General features: G+C 42.2%; 2 protein-coding genes and 1 pseudogene across 2 annotated transcripts; all 3 read left to right on the forward strand.

The window, feature by feature from the left end:
* Positions 1-1801: 1801 nt before the first annotated feature.
* LOC122029318 (pentatricopeptide repeat-containing protein At4g28010-like) lies at positions 1802-6034 on the forward strand. The gene is made up of 4 exons (XM_042588260.1): positions 1802-2766; positions 2929-3786; positions 3821-3953; positions 5497-6034. Exons 1-3 carry the CDS (start codon positions 1854-1856, stop codon positions 3895-3897), a joined length of 1848 nt encoding a protein of 615 aa, XP_042444194.1. The 5' UTR covers positions 1802-1853; the 3' UTR covers positions 3898-3953; positions 5497-6034.
* Positions 6035-6279: 245 nt separating this feature from the next.
* On the forward strand, positions 6280-12452 carry LOC122029438 (annotated as a pseudogene).
* A 940-nt stretch (positions 12453-13392) lies between these two features.
* Positions 13393-16367, forward strand: LOC122029903 (F-box/kelch-repeat protein At1g55270-like). Its single transcript, XM_042589041.1, has 2 exons — positions 13393-13729; positions 15655-16367. The coding sequence occupies exons 1-2, from the start codon at positions 13667-13669 to the stop codon at positions 16324-16326; spliced, it is 735 nt and encodes a 244-aa protein (XP_042444975.1). The 5' UTR covers positions 13393-13666; the 3' UTR covers positions 16327-16367.
* The last annotated feature ends 6684 nt before the right edge of the window (positions 16368-23051 follow it).

A 23051-nucleotide genomic window follows, 5' to 3' on the forward strand; every position in this document is an offset into this window, starting at 1 on the left:
GCTAGGCCCTCCGACGCTCAAGTCGATTTCTCCCTCAAAGGTGGAAGGAAGAAGAAGAAGAAGAATAACTGAAGTATTTGGAAATAGAGTTTAGATTCTAGAACTTGCGTACCTTGCCAACGAAGGGGATTCCCCTTTTTATACTACCTCATGTGACCTCCGTAGTCGTGAAGCAGTCTCCGGTTCGTTAGGGTTTGTTAGGAGATGAAGTCATCTTCTATACTTCGTGCAATAATCCTTTAAGGAATCTTTTTTTAATCCCAGATGTACCTATTTTATCGTTTATGACTTATATTTATGATGGGGACACGTCATTATAACTGAAGAAACTCTAGAAGATATTCCCTGCCAAATATTCTGTTGGGCATGTCTCAGTCGGTCGTTCAAGCCGACTGCATATATTAAGAATGTTTTTTGTTGAACATGCCTCCTGCTAAGCATGTTTTGGCCGAGAATGTTTATGAACTTTAGGAGGATGAATGCCCTTATGCTCGGTCAAACTTTACTCGGACGAGTGCATTTTGACCATAAGCTGCCGGTCGATAATATATCATAAGCTACTATAAAGTTAAGTACCTTTACGCTCAGTTGGGCTTTGCCCGACCGAGCATATATAAGCACGTGGGTACTCGCTCGGCCTTCGGTCGGCCAGTAATGTACTAAAAGTCGCAGATAAGGCTAAGTGCATTTATGCTCGAGCAAGTTTTGCCCGGCCGAACATATATGAGCACGTGGGTGCTCACTCGGCCTTCGGTCGACCGATAACATGTTGAGACTCATATATAAGGAAAAATGCCTTTACGCTCGTGCGAGTTTTGCCCTGCCGAGCGTATATGAGCACATGGGTGCTCGCCCGGCCTTCAATCGGTCGATAACATGCTGAGAATCATATATAAGGCTAAGTACCTTTACGCTTGGGTGGATTTTACCCGGCCGAGTATATATGAGCACGTAGGTGCTCGCTCAGCCTTCGGTCAGCCGATAACATATTGAGACTCATATATAAGGCTAAATGTTTTTATGCTCGGGCGAGCTTTGCTCGGTCGAGAATATACGAGCACGTGAGTGCTTGCTCGTCCTTCGGTCGGTCGACAATGTACTAGAAGTAATACATAAGGCTAAGTGCCTTTACGCTCGGGCGAGCTTTGCTCGACCGAGCGTATATGAGCAAGTGGGTGCTCGCTCGACTTTCGATTGGCCGATAATATACTATAAGTCATAGATAAGACTAATTGCCTTTACGCTCGAGCGGGCTCTGCTCAGCCGAGCGTATATGAGCACATGAGTGCTCATTCGTCCTTCGATCGACCGATAATATGCTGAGAATCATATATAAGGCTAAGTGCCTTTACGCTCGACGGGTTTTTCTCGATCGAATGTATATGAGCATATGGGTGCTCCCTCGGCCTTCGGTCGGCCGGTAATATGCTGGGAACTATATATATAAGGTTAAGTAACTTTACGCTTGGTCGGACTTTGTTCGGCTGAGCGTTTATGAGTATATAGATGCTCACTCGGCCTTCACTTGACCGGTTATATATTTTTTCTATCTTTCTTATTCTGGACCCCTTTTTCATTCGTCCGACCAATCATAATCTATATCAACCACTATTATCATTCTAGTTAAAAGCGCATTACAAAAAATATCTTGATGACTTAAAAACAAGAATAATAATTAATTAAAGATCGTATTCAAAATTGGGAAATTATTAAAACACACATCTGATCTAACTTTTGAAAAAAGAATTCTATAAAAAAATTAGGGAAGCTCAAGTTTTGCTTTTCTTAAAAAACATAAAAAGGCATCAAATTTCTTCTGGCCTTGGATTTGTCGGAGGAAGTCAGGAAATCTCATGTCTCAGTTCAGATTTCTCACGAGCCGCCGCCGCCTGAGCGCCTTAACCTCCCTGTTCTCCCAATCCCCCGAACGAAGCTCGGTCTCCAAGCACGTCGCTTGTGCTGTCTCCAATCCAGAAGGGAAGCAACCGCCGCTGTTCTCACCCAAGGCAACTGCCCCCAATGTTCATGCTCTCGTTGATCTGATCGACTCCTTCCTGCAGGCTAAAAACCTCAAATCTGCTTTTTCGGCTGTGTGTTTGCTGTTCAAGAGCGGCCATGCGACGGACGCTTTCATTTTGAACCTTTTGGTGAAGGGTCTCTGCGAAGGCCGCTCCGTTTCCAAAGCCGTGCAGCTGTTCCGAGAGGTCGAGCGCAACAAGTGGATTTTTCCCGACGTCATCACTTATAACACTCTCATCAATGGCCTGTGCAAGGAGAAAAGGATGGAAGAAGCCATGGAGCTATGGAGAGAGATGGCGTCAGGAACTGGTCCTGGCTGCTCCCCAGACACTGTCACCTACTCGACGCTTATGAATGGTCTCTCCAAGGCCGGAAGGGTGGAGGAAGCCATGTCCTTGCTGGATAACATGAAAAGGAGCGGGCTTGAAGCCGATGCGTATGGCTACTGTGCTCTTGTAAGTGGTCTATGTAAAGCTGGCTCCGTGGACAAGGCCCTGGATCTCTTTCACGAAATGTCCCTGAAGGAGGTACGCCCAAGCCCACGCCCACATTTGGTCCTTTACAGCAGTTTGATTCACGGTCTATCCAAGCTTGGACGTTGGAAGGAGGCTAAAGATATGTTATATAACATGGCGAGTCAGGGAATCCGTCCCGATGTCATAACGTATACTAGCTTGATCGATGGCCTCTGTAAAGATGGAAAGAGCTCTGAGGCCCTGAAGCTGCTAGGTCTGATGGTGGAGAAAGGTGAAGAACCAAGCATTGTCACGTATAACGTCCTAATTAATTATCTGTGCAAGGATAACCTGGTTGATGATGCTTTTGAGTTCCTTGAGAAGATTATCAGGGAAGGAAAATCACCGAATGTTGTTACTTACAATACACTAATCCAGGGTCTTTGCAATGTAGGCAAAACTGGTGAAGCATTGAAAGTGCTCGGTCAAATGCTTGATAGTAGATTTGGAGTTGAACCCGATTTGTGGACATTTAACACGGTTATACATGGACTTTGCAAGAGGCATTATGCTAGACTAGCCTTGAAGGTACAGAAGCTGATGGTACGTAGAGGGTACACCTGTAATCTGATTACTTTCAATATGCTACTCGACGGACTCCTCAAGACGAAGGACATTGAAGGGGCTATCTACTTGAAAGGAGAGATGGACTGCCTAGGACTGGAGCCTAACTCCTTCACATACAGCATCCTGATAAATGGGCTCTGCAAAATGGGGCATGTTGAGGATGCAGAAAAGCTACTTCGTGAAATGAAGGGAAAAGGATTTTGTCCTACCTTAATTGATTATAATTCTATAATGACAATACTGGCTAAGACAGATAGAATGGAGCAAGCACTGAGTTTATTCAATGAGATGCAGAAGCCTAATGTGGTTACCTTCACCATTTTAATTGATGCGGCATGCAAAACTGGAGATATGGATTTGGTAAAGGACTTATTTGTGGATATGCGTCAAAGTGATATCACTCCTGATTCAGTTACATATTTTGCATTAATAAATGGATTTGTTGAATCTGGAAAAACAGATGAAGCTATCCAAATGTTGGAGCACATGAATGGTAGTGGATTAGTTCCAAATGTTAAAATATATGATTCACTTATACGTTGCCTCATAACAAAAGGCGATACTAGAAAGATTGTTAGCTTGCTTCATCAAATGGCAGCAAATGATGTGGCTCTTGATACAAAGTTCATGTCAACCCGTTTGGATACCCTGCCATTTGATGGAGAAGAGAAGACCCTATTGAAATCTTTGCCGAATTTCTCAAATGAATTGATTGAAATCTTTGCCGAATTTCTCAAATGAATTGGCCGGAAGAACAAAATTCTCATGTCATGAATTGATGGAAAAGCTCCAATGATCTTGCCTTGAGCTCTGATTACCAGCTAGTGAGGCATCTTGAGTTGGAGAACGATTGTATGTGCCTTTTTCCTTTTCTTGCATACTAAACTTAGGACCAACACTTCACTGGATTAAGATTTTGTTGTTGGCTTTGCAATTTGTAGCAAACATTTGTATAGTTGGGAACTTGCGATCTCTTAACCTTTCCCCCCTTAAATTTTAATTCCGTATATTATTTGATCTTGGCCAACTTCATTCCTAGTTATTTCCTACATTACCTTGGTACTAGTATAAATTTAGTTTGCGTGCACATTTACAAATGAAGAAGAAAAAATACTTTAAATGGTTTTAGTCAAATTTTATTTCTCTTATCCGTTTGTAAACCATGTTCAAGTAAACTAGCTATAGCCAATCTGTTTAATTTAATATTGAGGAGAATTAAATTGATTCATTTAAGTGCACACTCTTAACTGTGGCATCTCATCCAGATTGTCATGGTTTAAATCCTACGAAAAACTCTCAAACTGTTTGTAGTTTAAACCAATTGATATATTACATTCCAACCTTTTGAAGTGAGCCAAAAAAGAAAATACAATTTGGAAAATCTGGTATATTGACAACTCTGATTGCTCTTTTTTTTGGGGAATAAGAATTAGAATTCGATGTGTGGGCTGTTCAATATTATTAATCTGCAGGCAAAATATCTGTTTATTTGGATATAATGTTTTTCCAATATTCTTGCTCCTTGTCAAATGGACTCCATTAAATCAAAATGCAAGAAACATTATGTTGTTGGCTTAGGTAGTGTAACAACATTTTAGTGAATGCATTGTGTTATGATACTCTAAGCTAATAGCCAATTACTGAACTGGATTTTATCCAAAATACTTTGAGAATTATGTCAGTACCTGTGCCTGATTAGTATATATCTATTGTAATTTTTGTCTTGGAACATTTTCTTTCTTGATGGCACTTTGCTGATATCAGTTTTTCTATGTATACTTCAACTACAATTTGTTTATTGTGGTAATTAGAAACTTGATGTTGTATCCGCCAATTAACTCAAAACCCTTATCATGTCTGAAATTACAGTAAGAAAACTTCTATGTTAAAGTATATTAACTGGTTCATTAACATCCGTAGGATGATAATTTTAGCAATTGACCACTGGATAGACCACAGTATTAGTTGCAAGAGCTGCCTGCATTGGCTACCTTCATTTTGAAACTGTTATGAATGAACGGAGACTTGTATGGTTGTACCTTTCTCCTCATCAAAGATAAAAAAAAGTATTATCCTGCTCGAGTTTGCTTTGTAGGAATAGCCTTTACATATTGTTGCTGGTAATCGAGCAATGAAACAAGTTGGTTTCGTCTGCCATTCATGTTCAGCAATTGTTGGTCCATGCAGAATGTCACCAAAACTTTTCTCATTCATACTATCATCTAACTTTTATACTCTATGATGTGAATGTTCTTACTGCTTGCACTTTTCAGTCACTCATATGTCAATTAAGAATGTTATGTGCATTTGGAGGATAACTGTTTAGTGAACCACCTGTTTTTGTTAGTGAACCCTTTATCAATCTATTACATTTACATCTCATATCTTTTGACAGGAATACGGATTTCCAATTTCATGCTTTATGCATAAAGAAGCATGAGTATTCAAGTTCATCATGAGAAGCAGCTGTTGCTGAAGTCTACAACCAGCAACTTTGCAAGTGGTTTACTGAAACAACATTCTGGATGCTCTCTCTTAGCAGTCTGCTCCAGAGTTCCATTTTGCGATCCATACTGAATACTTTGCCATTACCAAACAACAAACGCTTGCAGCAAATAAAGCAGCATGGAATTCATGCACTTTCGATAAACATTGTTTATGAGATGAACAGACACTCTCAGGCCTCTCCGATCTCTACTTTGTCCAGGATTTTTGTGAGCTTGCTGCACGGTGAAACGTTTACGATTCACAGCAAATTATAGTGCGCAGTGTTTCCTGAATACTCTCTAATTCAACTACTCGTTCCCTAGATGTTTTGGAAAGGCGCGAACCTTGACAGCTCTGTTGCAACTCAATTTTGCAGTTTATAATTTATAACTATGTGTGGCAATTGATGTTGTGACACAAATTTCTTGAGCAGTGTTTGTAAAAATAATTGTTTATCTTAAAAGGATTCTTTATATATATATATATATATATATATATATATATATATATTTCTGTTTTTTTTTAATATAAAATTGATGATTTTATATTAAAGGTACAACTAGAATTACTTTGATGGTTATTTTTAATAGTTTTTAATTTAAAAATAAATTATACATTAAGTAAAATTTGAGAATTGTTGAAAGTTGTAGGGTATATAAGTAAAATTTACCCGTTCCGAAATGTCGTGGAAAAGGAAAAATCTCAGCGACAACCGAATCGCAAGCGGAAAAAAAACCATTGCGGCCCGTGCTGCTTCTGCTGGAGAACGATCCTCCGGATTCTTCTTCGCTGCTCTTCCACCTTCGTTGACTGGAGTGCTTCGATTCTTATCCGGTAAAAAGGAAGCAAGATCGAGAAAGGGACAATGGAGCACACCGAGGAAGCGGATATTAAGGGTTCCGTCTCGCCCCCTCCCACAGATACCACTGAAGCCGCCGCCGAAACGGAGAGCGATGTAGACGAACGGGACCGCTATTCTCGCGAGATCAAAGCTGGTCTCCATCCCTTGAAGGTTTCTTCTTTTCATATCATCCTTCCCGTGGCGTTTGCATTTCCCAGGAAAAACAAAAAACTTTGTTTACCTTATGAGTGATCTCGATTGTACTTCTTTTTTGTCGATTGATTTGATTAGGCTCGGTATGCGACAAATTCATACTAACCTCTCTTTGAGGATGGTAAAATGAAGTTGGAATTTCTCGTCAGATTAGTGAACATTAGAGATCTGTATCCTGGGTGTAAGGGTGAATGATAGCATAGGCATAGCGTCGATTCCTTGAATTTTTTATTGATAGAACCCTAGGATGATGAAGTTCTGTATTTGCTTTCTTATGGTCATGCAATAGACTTACTTCCTTTCTGGGTATCTGAAAATTGGATTAAATGATCAGTGCTTCTAGGAAATATGTGGCTAGCTATTAAGCCTAATCTCGATTGGCTAGCTAGTTATGTTATTTTATGTTACTTTGATGAGAAAGTTCGAGGGATCTTGGATTCCTTAAGAGAATTTTATCTGATTTCATCTTTTATATATAATCGTAAAGTTCTCTAATTGTGTTCAGTATAAGTTTGTGTTTTGGTATTCTCGCCGAACTCCTGGAGTACGTTCACAAACATCATACGAGGATAACATAAAGAAAATTGTGGAATTTAGTACAGTATGTTCCTTCTTGGAAGATTGTAATGTGATCCCCTTTTATCTATCAAAGTATATAGTATTTTCTTTCCTATTACAGGTTGAAGGGTTTTGGGTTTGATATTGCCATCTAGCACGGCCTGCCTCACTACCAAGCCCAACAGATGTCCATCTTTTCAAAGAGGGTATTAGGCCTCTGTGGGAGGTACTTCATTTTTCTTCTGCAATTTATTGATCATCTCTTCATTTTTCATTTTTTTCCCCATTTTCTTAAGATGTATAAGTGGAATTCAAGAAAATCCACAATTTTTTTTTTGCATATTTACAAAACTCATAGCACAATCATTTTTCTCCAATGTTTTTTTTTAAAATTGATTTGATCAGGATGCTGCAAACCGTAATGGTGGTAAGTGGATATTGCAATTCAAAAAGGTCGTTTTTGGGAAGATTTGGTAAGGGAAAGAAAACATTTTCTCTAAATTGTACACTATTTAATTTCTTCTGATTAGATTTGAGAATATATGTGTGATTTCCTATTTGTTTTCTCAGTTTTTGCTTCATGTTGTATAGTGTTTCTATCACATGATTTATTAATTGCCTAGTTCTTCTTAGTTGGTTTACCAATGCAAAGCAAACATATGACTTTTGATGCTCTATATATTCCTCAACTTTAGTCCATGGAACTGCTTTAAGATTCATCTGTCAAATCAGTATATATTATGTGTTTGTTTGATGGTTCAGAACTCATTTCTTTTTCTTGCTTCAACTATCATGGTACTATGTATGTGTATGATAAGGTCCAAGTTACTGAGCATGTTTGAATCTTTTCTGGGAAATCAAATTTATTCATGCAATTTGATTTGGGGTTTTCTTGTTTAGAATTCAATTTAAGTAGATTCCTCCTCCTTCCAACTGCAAGAGTTGGATGAATCCAATCCTTACGGAGCATGATCTGAGGTGTGCTCCCTACTGACTCACTGAGGATGGGAGAGGAGCGAGTGATAATGATGCGCTCAACTGTCAGGGAGAAAAAAGTAGGTCTAACTGGATTAGAGACCTCTGCGCATCTATTAGGAATGAGGGTATATATATATATATATATATATATATATATATAATTTATTATCTCTACCCTGTGTTTACAAGAGTATGTGCTGCCATTTTCTCATGTCTTTCACTCTACTTAAATCCACACGAGTGTAACAAAGAAACAAGTTCTATTAAAAAAAAAATACAAAGGTTGTAGTACACACAGCTAATTTTATGAAAATTTTAATTTCTTTTTCTGCCTAATTTAGATAATCTTATAATACACAATAAGTTAATATTAGATTGTGAGTTTTTTCCAGCAAGTTTTCTTTGAATATCTAGTTGTGAGTGCTTCCAGATGCTTAACTGTGAGTACTTTTTCTTGTTTCTATGGTTGTTTTTTAGGCTTTAATTCAAAATCAAAATCCTCAAACTTAATGTTTGATTGTTATTGTTTGGCCAAGCAAAGTTTTTTGACGGAATCATAGGTAGCTGTAACTTGTCTAATATGGGAGCTCCAAAGATTGGTCTAAGTTGTTGGATTTAGTGGGATTTCTGGAACTTTTTTTTTGTTGGTTCTACTATATGCCCTATAGGGGTCAATTGGGTTATGGCTAATATAGGAACTTCAATGATTATTGACTCACCAGCAAAACCATGATTGAACCACCCAGGAGAAACCTATCCCAGGTTCCCAACATTGACTCCATTTATACCCAATAGACCAAACTGTAAACTGTACCAAATATGTTTATAATGACTTCACCCATGACAATTTATATGATCTAGAGGAGTACTCATCATGTTCTCAAATCATATCACTGCAGTATTGTGGCAATCAGTTGTTAGGTTCTTTAGTGTGCTTGTATTGGGTGTTGTTGGTCGGAATACACTAGTGTACTTGTATGGTTTTCGTGTGTTGCAACTTGAAGATTACCAGAGTGGGACTTTGGCTTCGTGATGGAGCCCGCATGAAAGGAATCTAAATTGTTGTGGTTCTCGATTGAGCTTTATATGCTGCCAACTCAAAATGATTTTAGGTTGAGTGACTAGATATATAAAGAATGTCAAGTATAGATGTCGGGAAAGGGGATGATGTGTGAAATCCGTAAATGCGCAACCATCGTTAAATAATAAAATATCATTCGCTGAACTGTAAATCGAATACTAATTCAAATTGCGAAGCAGATTATCTAAAGCAATCGAAGTCGAGAGAATCATGAGAGAAAGAAAACAAACAAAGAAAGCAAGAAGAGTTTGTGGGAGAAAATCAGTTTTGGGAAGTAATTCTAGGACTGCAGTTTCGCCACGATGATCATTGACACCCTAAATGTTATTCACTCTTTTACGTATGTGTTTGATAATTATGAAGGTGGTTTATCTCGAGATACCCGGTATAGACTTTTGGAATAATACCGGTGTGCCTATCCATATGTGGTGCCTATTGTCAAGATAACCTTCCTAAAGCGATCACTTTCTTAGGTGGCCTTCTAGGTGTTATCCCCTATTTTGTGATGTCGAATTGGGGTAAACCTATTAAGCTCTGTGATAGCTATTGGTGCTCTTGTGGGGTTTTGAATTACTTTTATGAACAACCCCTTAAGTCTCGAACTTTAGGGGTCGGGGAATTGGGGTCACCTCTCGGCCTTGTCCCGCCTCCCGTGGGATATGAAAATACATGCGAGTGTCATAGTTATGTATGCATACTAAAGTCGGATCATAAACCAAACACGTCATGTGATAAAAGAGATGAATAAATATTAAATACGTGTCAACAATTAATTGGGCTACTTTCTCATCCTAGAATCAAAAGACCTACTTCATAAAGATGGAGTTACAATAAAGAAAAGCATTCTACAACTCAAATCAAAGAGAAAAGAGGGAAAACTTAGTCATCATGTGTGTCAGTGTCTTTGGATGAACTCCAAGCTCTCGGGAAGATGGAATCTCTACGACTCTTTGGAAACGGCACTCACCTAGGATTCTTTGTCACTAGGAAACCCCTCCTTAGGGAAGGGGAGAACCTCTTGATCCCTCGATGCCTCCAATAGATGCCCCCCTTTTCCTTTTATAACCTTCAAGGATACCAAAACTAATAAACTTCCCAAAAAAGTTAGGGGCACTTTCCTAAAATACAAAATTTCCATAAAAATAGGAGATTGCCACCACATAGTCCACGGTCATGTTGGGAAGCATGACTTGGCCGTGTGACACTCTGGATGTCTCCTCAACAAACAACAGAGAAGAGCATGCCAGCCCGTGGTCCGTGTTTCTTGCGGGAAGTCCGGTTGTCGATCTATTTCGTGCTTAACTCTTCAAATGATGCACGGTCGTGGCCCCTCAGTCGACACGGCCAAACCGTGCATCTTGCTAGAAAATCACATTCCAAGGTTTTTTTGTCTCTATTTTAGCTCCAAACTCATGTCATGTCAATAAAAACATGCGAAGAACAATTCTTTGAAAAAAGGACGAAAACATGCAAAATAGTTTCGAAAACATATACATGGAATACACACATCACGGGACATCTCCAATTTTTCTCATATTGAAAATTAGAGAATTTATATATCCTGGTGTATAATTAGGGTGGACCACATAAGTTTTATTCCTACATCAAGCTTTATGTCAGACTATATCAGTATTATTATTTGAATTAATTAAAATTATTTTTTATTACAGTGACTTTTTTTTGTTTTCTTCTACTCCTTCACATTAGTAGGTTCAATTCTCTAACTATTGAATCTATTGGTCATATTTATTCCTAACAATTCAACACTTAGATTAGATCCATAATGTAAGATAGGTCATAGCGCAATATTAGTTTTCGTATTGTCTAAGGGCACAATAATCACACAAAACACAAGAAGCTACTTTTCATTTCAACCACCTCATCAATATTGTCTCCCCATTGAAATATAGATTTAGGGTATGTAAAACTCATACTCTTGCATTGTCATTCATCTCAACTATCCTTTTGCTACTGAAACATACATTTACTTTTTGTTCTAGTCATATTAAAATGTTTAGTTTTTAAAAATTTGACCTAATTATATTTTCATCAATTAACACAATGTCACATGGATTAACAAAAAAAAACAGACCAAGGAATCACTCTTGGGCTTTCCTTGCCGCATCTTATGTGTGATAATCTGATAAGCGCACAGCTGACTAATGGTTTTTGAAGCTTTAGAATTAATGACATTAACTTGATGTCAGTGCATTGCATGTCAATTTTTTTATGAAAAAGGCAGGTCTGGTTCTACGTCACTGTATAGTGGAAACTAAATAAATACAATATCTATAATTAATGACGTTTATTGTGGTATCCATATGAATTTCATTCTTGTGAAAAAGACAGTTTGCGTGAATACTGGAAATTAAAGTGATATTATAATGGAAGGTTTTGGATGAGGAGAGTATAGATGTTAGAATCAGATAAAGCTAAACTGTTTTTCCCTTTCCTAGATGCCAAAATCCATACAATCAATTTGATCCTGTAACTGTTCTGATCTTTATCCTGAAACGGTACCATAAGTCAGTTGAAATTTAGTTATAGTTTTTTTGTGGGTGCTATTTATTGGCCTATTAACCTGTTTCGTGAGAGCTTAATTTTATTTTCTTGAAGTCTAGATGATATACTGTCTTCATTGACAACATCTCTACTCTGTTTTTTCAAAAAAATAATAAAAATAAATCACCGCATTGTGCGTCTAATTTTGTTTGGTTTTGTTTGAGTATATAGATAATGGCACTAGTTGGTAACCAACTTGACTTTGGTGACGACGTTTGTGGTGCTGTGTTGAGCATCCGTCTCAACGAGGACATTTTAAGTGTTTGGAACCGGAATGCATCAGACCAAAAGGTTTTGTATCTCGATCAGATTTAACTTGACATATTGATCTGAATTTAGATGACACTTGTTTTTATGTGTGTAGGGTGTGATGGCTCTGAGGGACTCCATCAAGCGGCACCTAAAACTGCCACAGAGCTACTTAATGGAGTACAAACCTCATGATGCTTCGCTACGTGACAACTCGTCATATAGGAATACTTGGTTAAGAGGATAGGCATCGTAACCTCATTGTTTGCCTGATTATGGAGCACTCAGAACAATTCTCTTCTACAGCTTTAATCTAAAAATGTTGGCACTGTTTGTGACAGATGATTTCCAATAACTGGGACCTTGTTTTCTTCTGGATTAATCTTTGGTGTTTGATTCCATTTGCTGGCTAATATCTTAAACACCCAATTGTCTTATTCTTGTGCGGTGCGTAGCTGATATTTCGTTAGATGGTCTTCATACATTCGTTGAATTCGGCCAGGTTCAGACACACTGATTGTTGCAGTATACCAAATACTCGAACTCTGCGTTGGCTTGAGAATTAACTCAACCGTGCTCGCAGATTGGGATGATCTGGGTAAATCGACGGAATTACATATTTTATGAAGCTTTAACTTATTAATTCTTTCATTTATCATTTATCATTTATATTTCTATTATATTTCTAATTTTGAAACAGAAAAAGAAACACATTGTGGCCGACATGCATGCAGTCTGCTCCATTTATAAAATCCAAATATTAAATTCATGTAAGAGATTTTATAAATTCATGTTAAATTTTAAAATTTTTAAAGATATTTAATATAACAAGTTCAATTTATATAACTTTTAAAAAGGATTCAATGTATAAATAAAATTGGACGAGAGCTAAGAAGAGTAAGAGTATAATTTTACTTTGTATTTATTTGTTTAATGGTATATTTTTAACTTTGCGGCCCTTCAAATTGCTTTTTCTTAGCTCCTTCTCTCGATTTTTTTTTTTTAAATTGTCTATATATCTTTAAAGGACTCATCTACCTCATATTATTTTAAAAAGCAAATTTATAATTATAGTTGTAAATATTAATTCTTTATGAAATTTTTATAAAAAAAATCTTAATTGTTTTGTCAAATTAATTTTGACTATTCAAATATAATTTGATAACCAATTTATTATCACAAATATTTAATTCCCAATTTTATCCCTGCCATTATGACGGTTATTTAGGAAATTAAATATAATACATTGGCGAGCAGGTATAAAATAGTGACGTTTACCTGTAAACAATACTTGTCGTAGACTCGTAGCTGAGTGTCTGCGTCAGTGGACAGTGTACTCACGCGCCGGTCTTCTTACCCCTTTTCTCCTTCCTCCTCCCAGTGCTCTCTTCGCCGAGCGGAGAAACAAGTAAACAAATCTCAGATCAAGCAAGCAACGTAGGTTCTCCTCGCTTCAAGATCCAAAGGGCGGTCTTCCATTCTCGTCCCCATCTCACCGCCTGCTCTAACGTCTAACCTAACTGCATTTGTCCTCCCTAATCGATCGATCGATCGGTGGGGGTGGCGTGAGTGAGGTTGGTTCTCCTCGGCTGGTGGATGGAGAGGGCTGTTCCGGAGCGCTTGGCGGGTCACCGAGTTGTTCGCGTGCAAACTCCGCTGGTAAGTTCCTTTATTTTTTTTCCTTTCCGACCACCCTTTCCGCTTATGATTTTTAGTTTAGTTTGAGGATCAGATCGCCTGGAAACGTTATTTTTTGTTTGAGATATGAGTCAAATTTGCGGGCGAGGGTTTGGAAACGCCGTCATTTTTGGATGGTTTGGCTGTATTGAAAGATTTTCATTTTTAATCTATTGATCGCGTGTGTTCTGATAAGCTAAATCGATCGTGTTATTATAAAAGCTAAGTCACATTCATGGGTGAGGATTCGGCGATGCCGCCGCTTCTGATGAGCTAAATCGTTGGTGTTATTGTTAATCTTCCCCACACAGAAAGGATGCGTTAATCTTAACTTTCGACGTTCCTAAGTTTTTTTTCCCTCTCTTTTCCGTTCCTGGAATACAATGTTGTGGTTCTCCACTTGTAGGTCTTTTACGTGCAGATAAAATAATGTTCTCAATGTTTTCTTCCCGGGCATTCTTTATAAAGAAGTTGACTTGGTATACCTTAATAAGCTTGATGTACTTGATACTTGTACATTCCGAACCTTATTGTCTAGTTCATCAGAAAGGTTTTCATGACCGTAGTACTTTTTGTCCCTTCTTTAGGGAAAAGATGGAGATGGATGATAATGCGACCAATTTATATATACATAACATTTACGATAAGAAAACGTCAGCACCAAGAAATTATTTCTGTCTCCTATCCTTCCCTGCTGAAAAATTAAAATTCTTGGTTGTTGCAGCTATACTAATCATTTGGTTGTCATTCTTGGAAACGTTATAGTGAGTTCCTTAGAGAATATTAGTAGTTGTGATAATCTTTTGCTATATAGTGGCAGTATGTATGTAGCTTAGCTTAGAGTGTTTGCATATATGTTTTGACATACTGTGGTTGGGACGGGTAGAGCCTTATTCCAATATAGATTCACCAGGAAAACTTGTTGTTTTCCTATCTAGTTGCCGTGATTTTCTAATGAACTGTCCACTTTTTGTTACACTCTGCTTAAATTAACCTGCAATCTAAATTCATGACCATCTATGCAAACATATAGGCAAGCTATGCCCTGTACAATCTTGATATTGTAGATAGCGTGGTTAAAGTAAGAGATCTGTAGATTGGCATACTGTGGTTGGAAATTAAGAGAGAATTTCTGTGGAGTAACTGAACAGGACTGAGTTGGACTTGTATTTTGGACTGAGTTGGACTTTAACCATGGAATATCATTTGCAGAAAAATATTTTGTCTGATTGTTTGGATCCATTCTATATGATCAGATTAGGACATAGGTTTAGGCTTAATACATCTCAATTTTGTTCCTTTTCATCCTATGTTGTCCAAAAGTTTTCTTCTTTTAGTTAGATTGCTTGTGTTTATTAAACCAATAAGAGCAACAAGAATTGTATAAACCCTAGATTTTAAGGTATGCAATTTTTTGTAAAGGATCAGATGCAAGCATGCATCAGATAGAATTGAATAACAAGGAAACATAGCGAACAGATGCATTTCCATGGACATTGCCATTTCATGTGATATTTATTATTGATCAAACAACAGAAGCAGTTAACTTTGTTATACTGTAGGGATGCTAGAATTTCTTTTGTACATAAATGTTTTTGGTGGGCATATTATGGTGAAAGTGAAGCATTTTTTTTTTTTAAAACCCATATAAATACCAACAAGTTGAATCAAATTATGGATAACTGCTCTCAATTTATAGTTTATTTTTTATTCATCATATTCCATTGCCATTATAGTTTAAATTATTGCCCATATCCACCTTGACTACTGCTTGTTGGGATAGTCTTTTACTACATCTGATTCACAAGATTATATTCATTTATGTGCCTTTGGTCTTTTTTGTTTATAATTCTTATGCAATTACAAGTTGTTTCAATCACAGTGCAAATTTTAAATGCAATTTGCAGGTTGATTCGGTATCATGCTATTGTAGAGTGGATGCTGGTTTGAAAACAGTTGTAGGAGCTAGAAAATTTGTTCCTGGTGCTAAGCTCTGTCTGCAACCTGAAATTGTGCCCAATGGAACAAAATTGAGGAACACACACAGGCAGAGGAATAGAAACCAGGCGCCTCTTTTTCCTGGTCTCCCAGATGATCTCGCCATTGCTTGTTTGATTCGGGTTCCTCGAGTTGAACATCAAAACCTTCGACTAGTTTGCAAAAGATGGAACAAACTTTTGTGTGGAAATTACTTCTACTCTCTTAGAAAAAAGTTAGGGATGGCAGAGGAGTGGGTCTATGTCATCAAGAGAGATCGTGATGGAAAGATATCCTGGCATGCATTTGATCCTACTTATCAAATCTGGAGGTCACTTCCACCTGTTCCTGCAGATTATTCTGAAGCTCTTGGTTTTGGTTGTGCTGTTCTTAGTGGCTGCTACCTCTACCTATTTGGAGGTAAAGATCCATCCAAGGGATCAATGAGGCGCGTAGTCTTCTACAATGCACGGACAAACAAATGGCACAGAGCTCCAGACATGCTTCGAAGGCGCCATTTCTTTGGTTCTTGTGTCATCAATAACTGTCTATATGTTGCTGGTGGGGAATGTGAAGGGAACCAAAGAACTCTTCGGTCATGATCCTGTCCGAACCAGAAGTCAACAGACGCTGGGCACGTGACGCTCCAAGGCTCGCTGATGTAGGTCTCCAACTAGTGTCGAGATGCTCCGGCTATCCTGCACAGAAGTCGAGCCGGGAAGGGGATTCCCAGCGACGACCCTCCGACGCTCAAGTCAGGTAAATCACGATGAACAAGGTGGCTCCAGAAGTCTCAGAGTACATACCATCCTCCTCTGTCGATGAAACCTGAGGTTCTTTATATAGAGCTGTGAAAGGTTTGGGCACGCGTACCAAGGTGCATAAGTGTCCCCTGTCCTATCCTAGGTATGCGGCTGTCAGAAAGCTTACCTGTCCTTTCCTAGGTACGCGGCTGTCAGAAAGTTTACCTGACCCATATCGCTACAGTCAAAGCATGCCCTCGATGGGACAGCAGAATCCCCTGTCACAAGATTTGGAGCATGACACACACGTGAAACCTACAGGTTGTTGGAGAAAGAAATCCTCCGGCCCTTTCCTTGCTCCAAACTTGTAGTCCGAGCGGAAAGATACCTAAACATCCGATCGGACATCCGCAATGGTTTACTTGTGCTTTGTGGAGACTAACAAACAGGGGTGCTTTATGACTGTGATCGGTCAAAAGGTCAGCTCGGTCCATGACCTTTTTAATCGAGCGTCGGAACCCCGATTTGACAGGGTGCCTACCAACTATAAGTGCAAGCCGGCCGGACCCTTCCGGGTACTCGATTCCATCGGCCGACCGGCAGTCTAGTCGGACCGGCCGTCCGTCCGGTCGGACCACACTCTCCTCTGGGTGGGCGGCTGTTCCGGTGACTTCCACTTGGCGTTGACTTTGCAAGAGAAGGGGGGGGGCCCGCTCTTACTACCGGATCACTTGCCTTCCCTTCAAGTCTAGTCGAAGGAGGCGCATAGTCCGACTGACTGGACTGTGAGTCTAGCCGAACGGCTCTTCCATGCTAATCTTCTCCGCCCGGTCAGCGGCAGAGGTATCCTTGAATGAATCAATGATGGCTTTCGCCGGATCTCCTTGCGTTCTGCGCCAATCTTCGACATCAATGTCGATCATACCTTCATTAAATGCTCCGAATGATTGACTGCCACGTGGAGCAATGCCATCAGAGTACGGAGGCGGTTGCATGATATTTTGATGTGACCGAAGCAATTCGAAATAAACGGCTAGATGTATGCATTGATTCCCGTGACCTGGATCCGACGGTGGAGGCCGACCGGCCCTCACCCTATAAATTCTTCGTTTCCTTCTCGCCTTCACACGCCTCCGTTACCTCTACTGTTGCTCTCTGCGCTGTGGAGCTCCGGCGATCTTGTTGCTGCCTTCTGACGCTCTCCGGCGCCTTTCCTCGATTCATCTCCCCTCAGTAAGGTTTTAGATCTCTCCTCCTTCTTTTCCGGTATCTAATCCGTATTTCTTCCCCTAGCTCGAGTCTTTGAAATTCCATTCCTTCGTCTTTGGAACTTCCTTTTTGATTTCTTCTGCCCCGATCATGGCCAGTTCTTCTCATCCCGAAGAACAATCCTTAGGCCCATGGTATACTACCATGCGATCTCGTTTCGAACAACGGGATTTTGATATTTTGGCTGACAATTTCGAAATCCCCGAGGATATCGAGGTTCGCCTAGCTGGTCCTGCCGCTCGGCCACACAGACCGCCGCGCGGTGGTTTCTGTGTCTTTCGCGACCAATTTACCGCCGGTCTGCGGTTCCCCGTCCATCCTTTTATAGCAGACGTCTGCAATTATTTTGGCGTGCCGCTCGGAAGTTTAGTACCAAACACCTTCCGTCTCCTCTGCGGCGTTGTCGTTTTGTTCAAGATTCACAACATTCCCCTCCGACCGGAGGTCTTCTTTTATTTCTATTATCCTAAGCAAGCCGAGCCGGGCACCTTTATGTTCCAAGCTCGGCCCGGTTTGGTCTTCTTCAATAAACTACCCACTTCCAATAAACATTGGAAGGACTATTATTTCTACCTCCGCATGCCCAGTCAGCCAAACTTTCCGACCCAGTGGCAAGTCAGTCTACCTCCCCCTCCCGAACTGAAGAAATTCAAGTGATCCTTGATGTACTTCCTGGAGGATGTAAGCTGAGTCCTCCGAGCTTACACATTTTAGCAGAGGACGCGAGAAGGCTTTCTTGTAAAGCTGATCTCCGATGAGTGTAAACCGACCGGCTCTTCTTCTGAGGAGCCGGGCTGCATATTCATCGGATGATGTGGTGCCCGAACGGAGGAATTCTATAATAGGTGTCCTCCAGTCACTTGGAAACGCGAGGCCTTGCATCCGGTCGACATGCGCCACCATCAGCGTTTTTTCAATTGGCTGCTGAATGGCGATCGGCGTTATTGAGCTCGCGAGTTTGGCCAACTCATCGGCCGCCTGGTTCTCCGTTCGGGGAATCTTCTGAATAAGCACCTCTCGGAAAGTAGCTCTGAGTTTCTCAAAGGCCTCAGCGTAGAGTTTAAGCCGAACACAGTTGATTTCAAAGGTGCCGGAAAGTTGCTGAGCGGCCAACTGTGAATCCGAATAGAGAGTTACCCGACCGGCCCCCACATGTCGTGCCGCCTGTAATCCGGCTATAAGGGCCTCATACTCTGCCTCATTGTTGGTGGCCTTGTAGTCCAGCCGGACGGATAGGTGCATCTTTTCTTCTTGCGGTGAGATAAGTAATATCCCAATCCCGCTTCCGAGTCGAGTGGAAGACCCATCCACATATATCTTCCACAGAGCTTCCGGCTCTCGCCTTGCACTTCGGTCACAAAATCACCAAGGATTGGGCTTTAATCGCCGAGCGGGGCTGGTATTGGACTTAACTCTGTCGTCCACTTGATAAGCCGTCCGGACGCTCCTGGATTCAACAGACTCTTCCGAGTGGACTGCTCGTCCGGACAATGATTGTGTGGGCCAAGAAATACGGTCCCGAGCGGCTAGAACCAATGCAAAGGCCAACTTCGAGCCCGGTGTAGCGAGATTCAGATCTTTCAAAATATGGCTCGGAAAATACACCGGCTCCGCTCGCCCTCACAAGTGCCGAGCCTCAAGATGCGTCTCGATTGACGACAAATACATATATGACTCGCCTCGATCGGCTTGGCGACAGTGGAATTCAGATATGTTTTCAACTCTTCAAATGCTCGGTCACACTCTTCGCTCCACTGGAACTTAGTAGCTTGCGTAGGATCTTGAAGAACGGCAGGCTCCGGTGGAGATGAATCTGACAAAGCAGTTATCCGACCGGTCAACCGCTGCACTTCCCTTGTGTTTCGGGAGGAAGCATGTCTTGCAGAGCTTTCACCTTGTTGGGATTTGCTTCGATCCCCGCTCGGTCACTATATACCCCAGAAACGCCTCCTTTAGCTCCGAACAGGCATTTCGGGATTTAGCTTGACTCCATATTTGCACAGTGTTCGGAAGGTTTCTTCCATATCCTTGAAAAGATCTGCCGCTCGGACGGATTTGATAAGAATGTCGCCCACGTAAACTTCCAGGTTCCGCCCGATCCGCTCCTTGAATACCTTGTTCATCAAGCGATAGGTGGCCCCGGCATTCTTCAATCCGAACGGCATCACATTGTAGCAATATGTGCCGTTTACGAAGCTCACCTTTTCTTGATCTTCGCGGGCGAGTGCACCTGTGATAGTAGGCGTCGAGCATGCAAATTAATTCACAGTCGGTCGTAGAATGATCTATCCGGGCAGAGGATAAAAATCTTTGGGACATGCTTTGTTTAAGTCCCAAAGTCAATGCAAACTCGCCACTTGCCGCCCGGCTGGAGACCAATACCACGTTGGCTAGCTGCACCTCGCGTATGTGGCCGGCCTCCAGTTTCTCCCCGGATTATGGCATTCGCTCGGCGCTAAAATCTCTTTTTCTCTGCTTGACCGTCAGTCGGACATGCAACTCATGTTGCGCTAGGCTAGGCGTAATTCCGGGCAACTCGTGTGTCGACCAAACAAAGACATCATGATTTTGCTGGAGGCATTGGATCAGCTTCTTCTTCTGTTTTTCCTCTAGATCTGAGGCGATGAAAGTGGTGGCCTCCGATCGGGTCGGATGGATATGAACTTTCTCCTTTTCATCATAAATTAAAGCAGGAGGTTTCTCGGTTATGGCGTGTACCTCGATTCGGGGGACCTTCCGAGCGGAAGAAGCTTCTGCTCGGATCATCTCTATATAGCAACGCCGAGCTGCTAGTTGCTCTCCCCGCACTTCTCCAACTTTGTCCTCCACGGGAAATTTTATCTTCTGGTGGAAGGTTGAGACAACCGCTCGGAATTCGCCGAGCGCCGGTCGTCCCAAAATGACGTTGTAGGATGAGGGAGAGTCAACCACCACGAAGTTTGTTGTCCTGGTCCTCCTGAGCGGCTCTTCTCCCAGCGAGGTGGCCAACCGGATTTGTCCGACCGGCTGAACTTCATTGCCCGTAAACCCGTAGAGCGGGGTCGTCATTGGAAGCAGCTCGGCTCGATCAATTTGCAGCTGATCGAACGCCTTCTTGAATAGTATGTTGACCGAGCTCCCTGTGTCAACAAATATGCGGTGAATGGTGTAATTTGCTATTACCGCTTTAATGAGCAGCGCGTCGTCGTGGGGTACTTCTACTCCTTCCAAGTCTCCGGGACCGAAAGTGATTTCCGGTCCACTTGCCCGCTCTATGGATCTGCAGCTGCCGAACGCCTGCCTTTCTTGCTCGGTTGGAGTCTCCTCCGGTCGGCCCACCAGCAATAACGTTGATTTCGCCCCGGGAAGTATTGCTCCTGTTTTCTTCCTCCCGAGTGGATGGTCGGGACCGTTCCCTGGACGTCCGGCGACTTTCCTGTCTTGGGGATCTATGCCGATCGGACGTATGGTGATGTCGCCTCTCTATGCGGGTCCGGTCGGCTTCCTGGGTCCTTTGCCTCGTGTTGAGGGGAGGAGACCGTCGTTCGGCTCTCCGGGGAACAGGATTGGACACAAAGGGAAGGCTTCGGCAATCCCTCGTGTTGTGCGTATCCGTTTGGTGGAATTTGCAGAACATTGGGGTCCACCTCTTCTTTGGCTTGGGCCGAGCGGCAGCCACTTCTTGCACGTGCGATCTGGTGTGGGGAGATCGAATTGCTTCAGCCCTTGGTCCTCTAGGTGGTTGCTGAGCGGAGTGCTGCTTCCGCTCGGCATGAACAAGTGCACGCTCGGTTGGAGCTTCTTTTTTCCGGGCGGCTTGCGCTTCTTCCACGTTTATGTATTCGTTGGCCCGATGTAGCATGTGATCATAGTCTCGGGGCGGCTTTCGGATGAGCGACCTGAAGAAGTCCCCATCAACAAGGCCTTGTGTGAAGGCGTTCATCATCGTTTCCGATGTGGCTGTTGGGATGTCCATCGCCACTTGGTTGAATCGCTGGATGTAAGCTCGAAGCGATTCTTTTGGTTCTTGCTTGATGGCGAACAAGCTAACGCTTGTTTTCCGATAACGCCGACTGCTGGCGAAGTGGTGGAGGAAGGCCGTTCGGAAGTCCTTGAAGCTTGTGATGGATCCGTCCGGCAGTCTACGGAACCACCGCTGAGCCGATCCCGAGAGCGTGGTAAGGAAGACTCGGCACTTCACTCCATCAGTGTATTGGTGGAGCGTGGCGGTATTATCAAACTTACCCAAATGATCATCCGGGTCCGTTGTTCCATTATACTCGCCGATCGTAGGGGGCACGTAGTGCTTGGGCAGAGGATCTCGCAGAATGGCTTCCGAAAATTGGCGGTTGGTCCTCTCGGGAGATGAGTCCGTCCGGGGAGCTTTCCCCTTCCTGTCATCCCGCCTTGGCATTTCATCTGAGGAAGATCCTATATCTCTTCGGGCTGGCGTGGCTCCAGGGGTGCGAAATAAGGCCCGGTGGAATGCGACGGTGGCTGGAGGTGCTTCCGCTCGGCCCCCCGACGCGGACGTTGCTTGTTGCTCCGCCCGCTCGGCGGATGCTTTTTGCTTTTGCTCCACGAGTTTGGCGGCCCTTATCTCGACCAGAGCGTCGAGTTCCTCCCTTGAAAGCGTCACCGTGTGCTGTCGTCCAGCCTCGTCCATTGTCTCTGCTCGGATGCAGGAGCGTTCCCACAGACGGCGCCAATTTGATCCTGTCCGAACCAGAAGTCAACAGACGCTGGGCACGTGACGCTCCAAGGCTCGCTGATGTAGGTCTCCAACTAGTGTCGAGATGCTCCGGCTATCCTGCACAGAAGTCGAGCCGGGAAGGGGATTCCCAGCGACGACCCTCCGACGCTCAAGTCAGGTAAATCACGATGAACAAGGTGGCTCCAGAAGTCTCAGAGTACATACCATAATCCTCTGTCGATGAAACCTGAGGTTCTTTATATAGAGCTGTGAAAGGTTTGGGCACGCGTACCAAGGTGCATAAGTGTCCCCTGTCCTATCCTAGGTATGCGGCTGTCAGAAAGCTTACCTGTCCTTTCCTAGGTACGCGGCTGTCAGAAAGTTTACCTGACCCATATCGCTACAGTCAAAGCATGCCCTCGATGGGACCGGAATCCCCTGTCACAAGATTTGGAGCATGACACACACGTGAAACCTACAGGTTGTCAGAGAAAGAAATCCTCTGGCCCTTTCCTTTGCTCCAAACTTGTAGTCCGAGCGGAAAGATACCTAAACATCCGACCGGACATCCGCAGTGGTTTACTTGTGCTTTGTGGAGACTAACAAACAGGGGTGCTTTATGACTGTGATCGGTCAAAAGGTC

This window comes from Zingiber officinale, chromosome 10B (assembly GCF_018446385.1).
Source record: "Zingiber officinale cultivar Zhangliang chromosome 10B, Zo_v1.1, whole genome shotgun sequence".
Taxonomy (NCBI): Eukaryota; Viridiplantae; Streptophyta; class Magnoliopsida; order Zingiberales; family Zingiberaceae; genus Zingiber; species Zingiber officinale.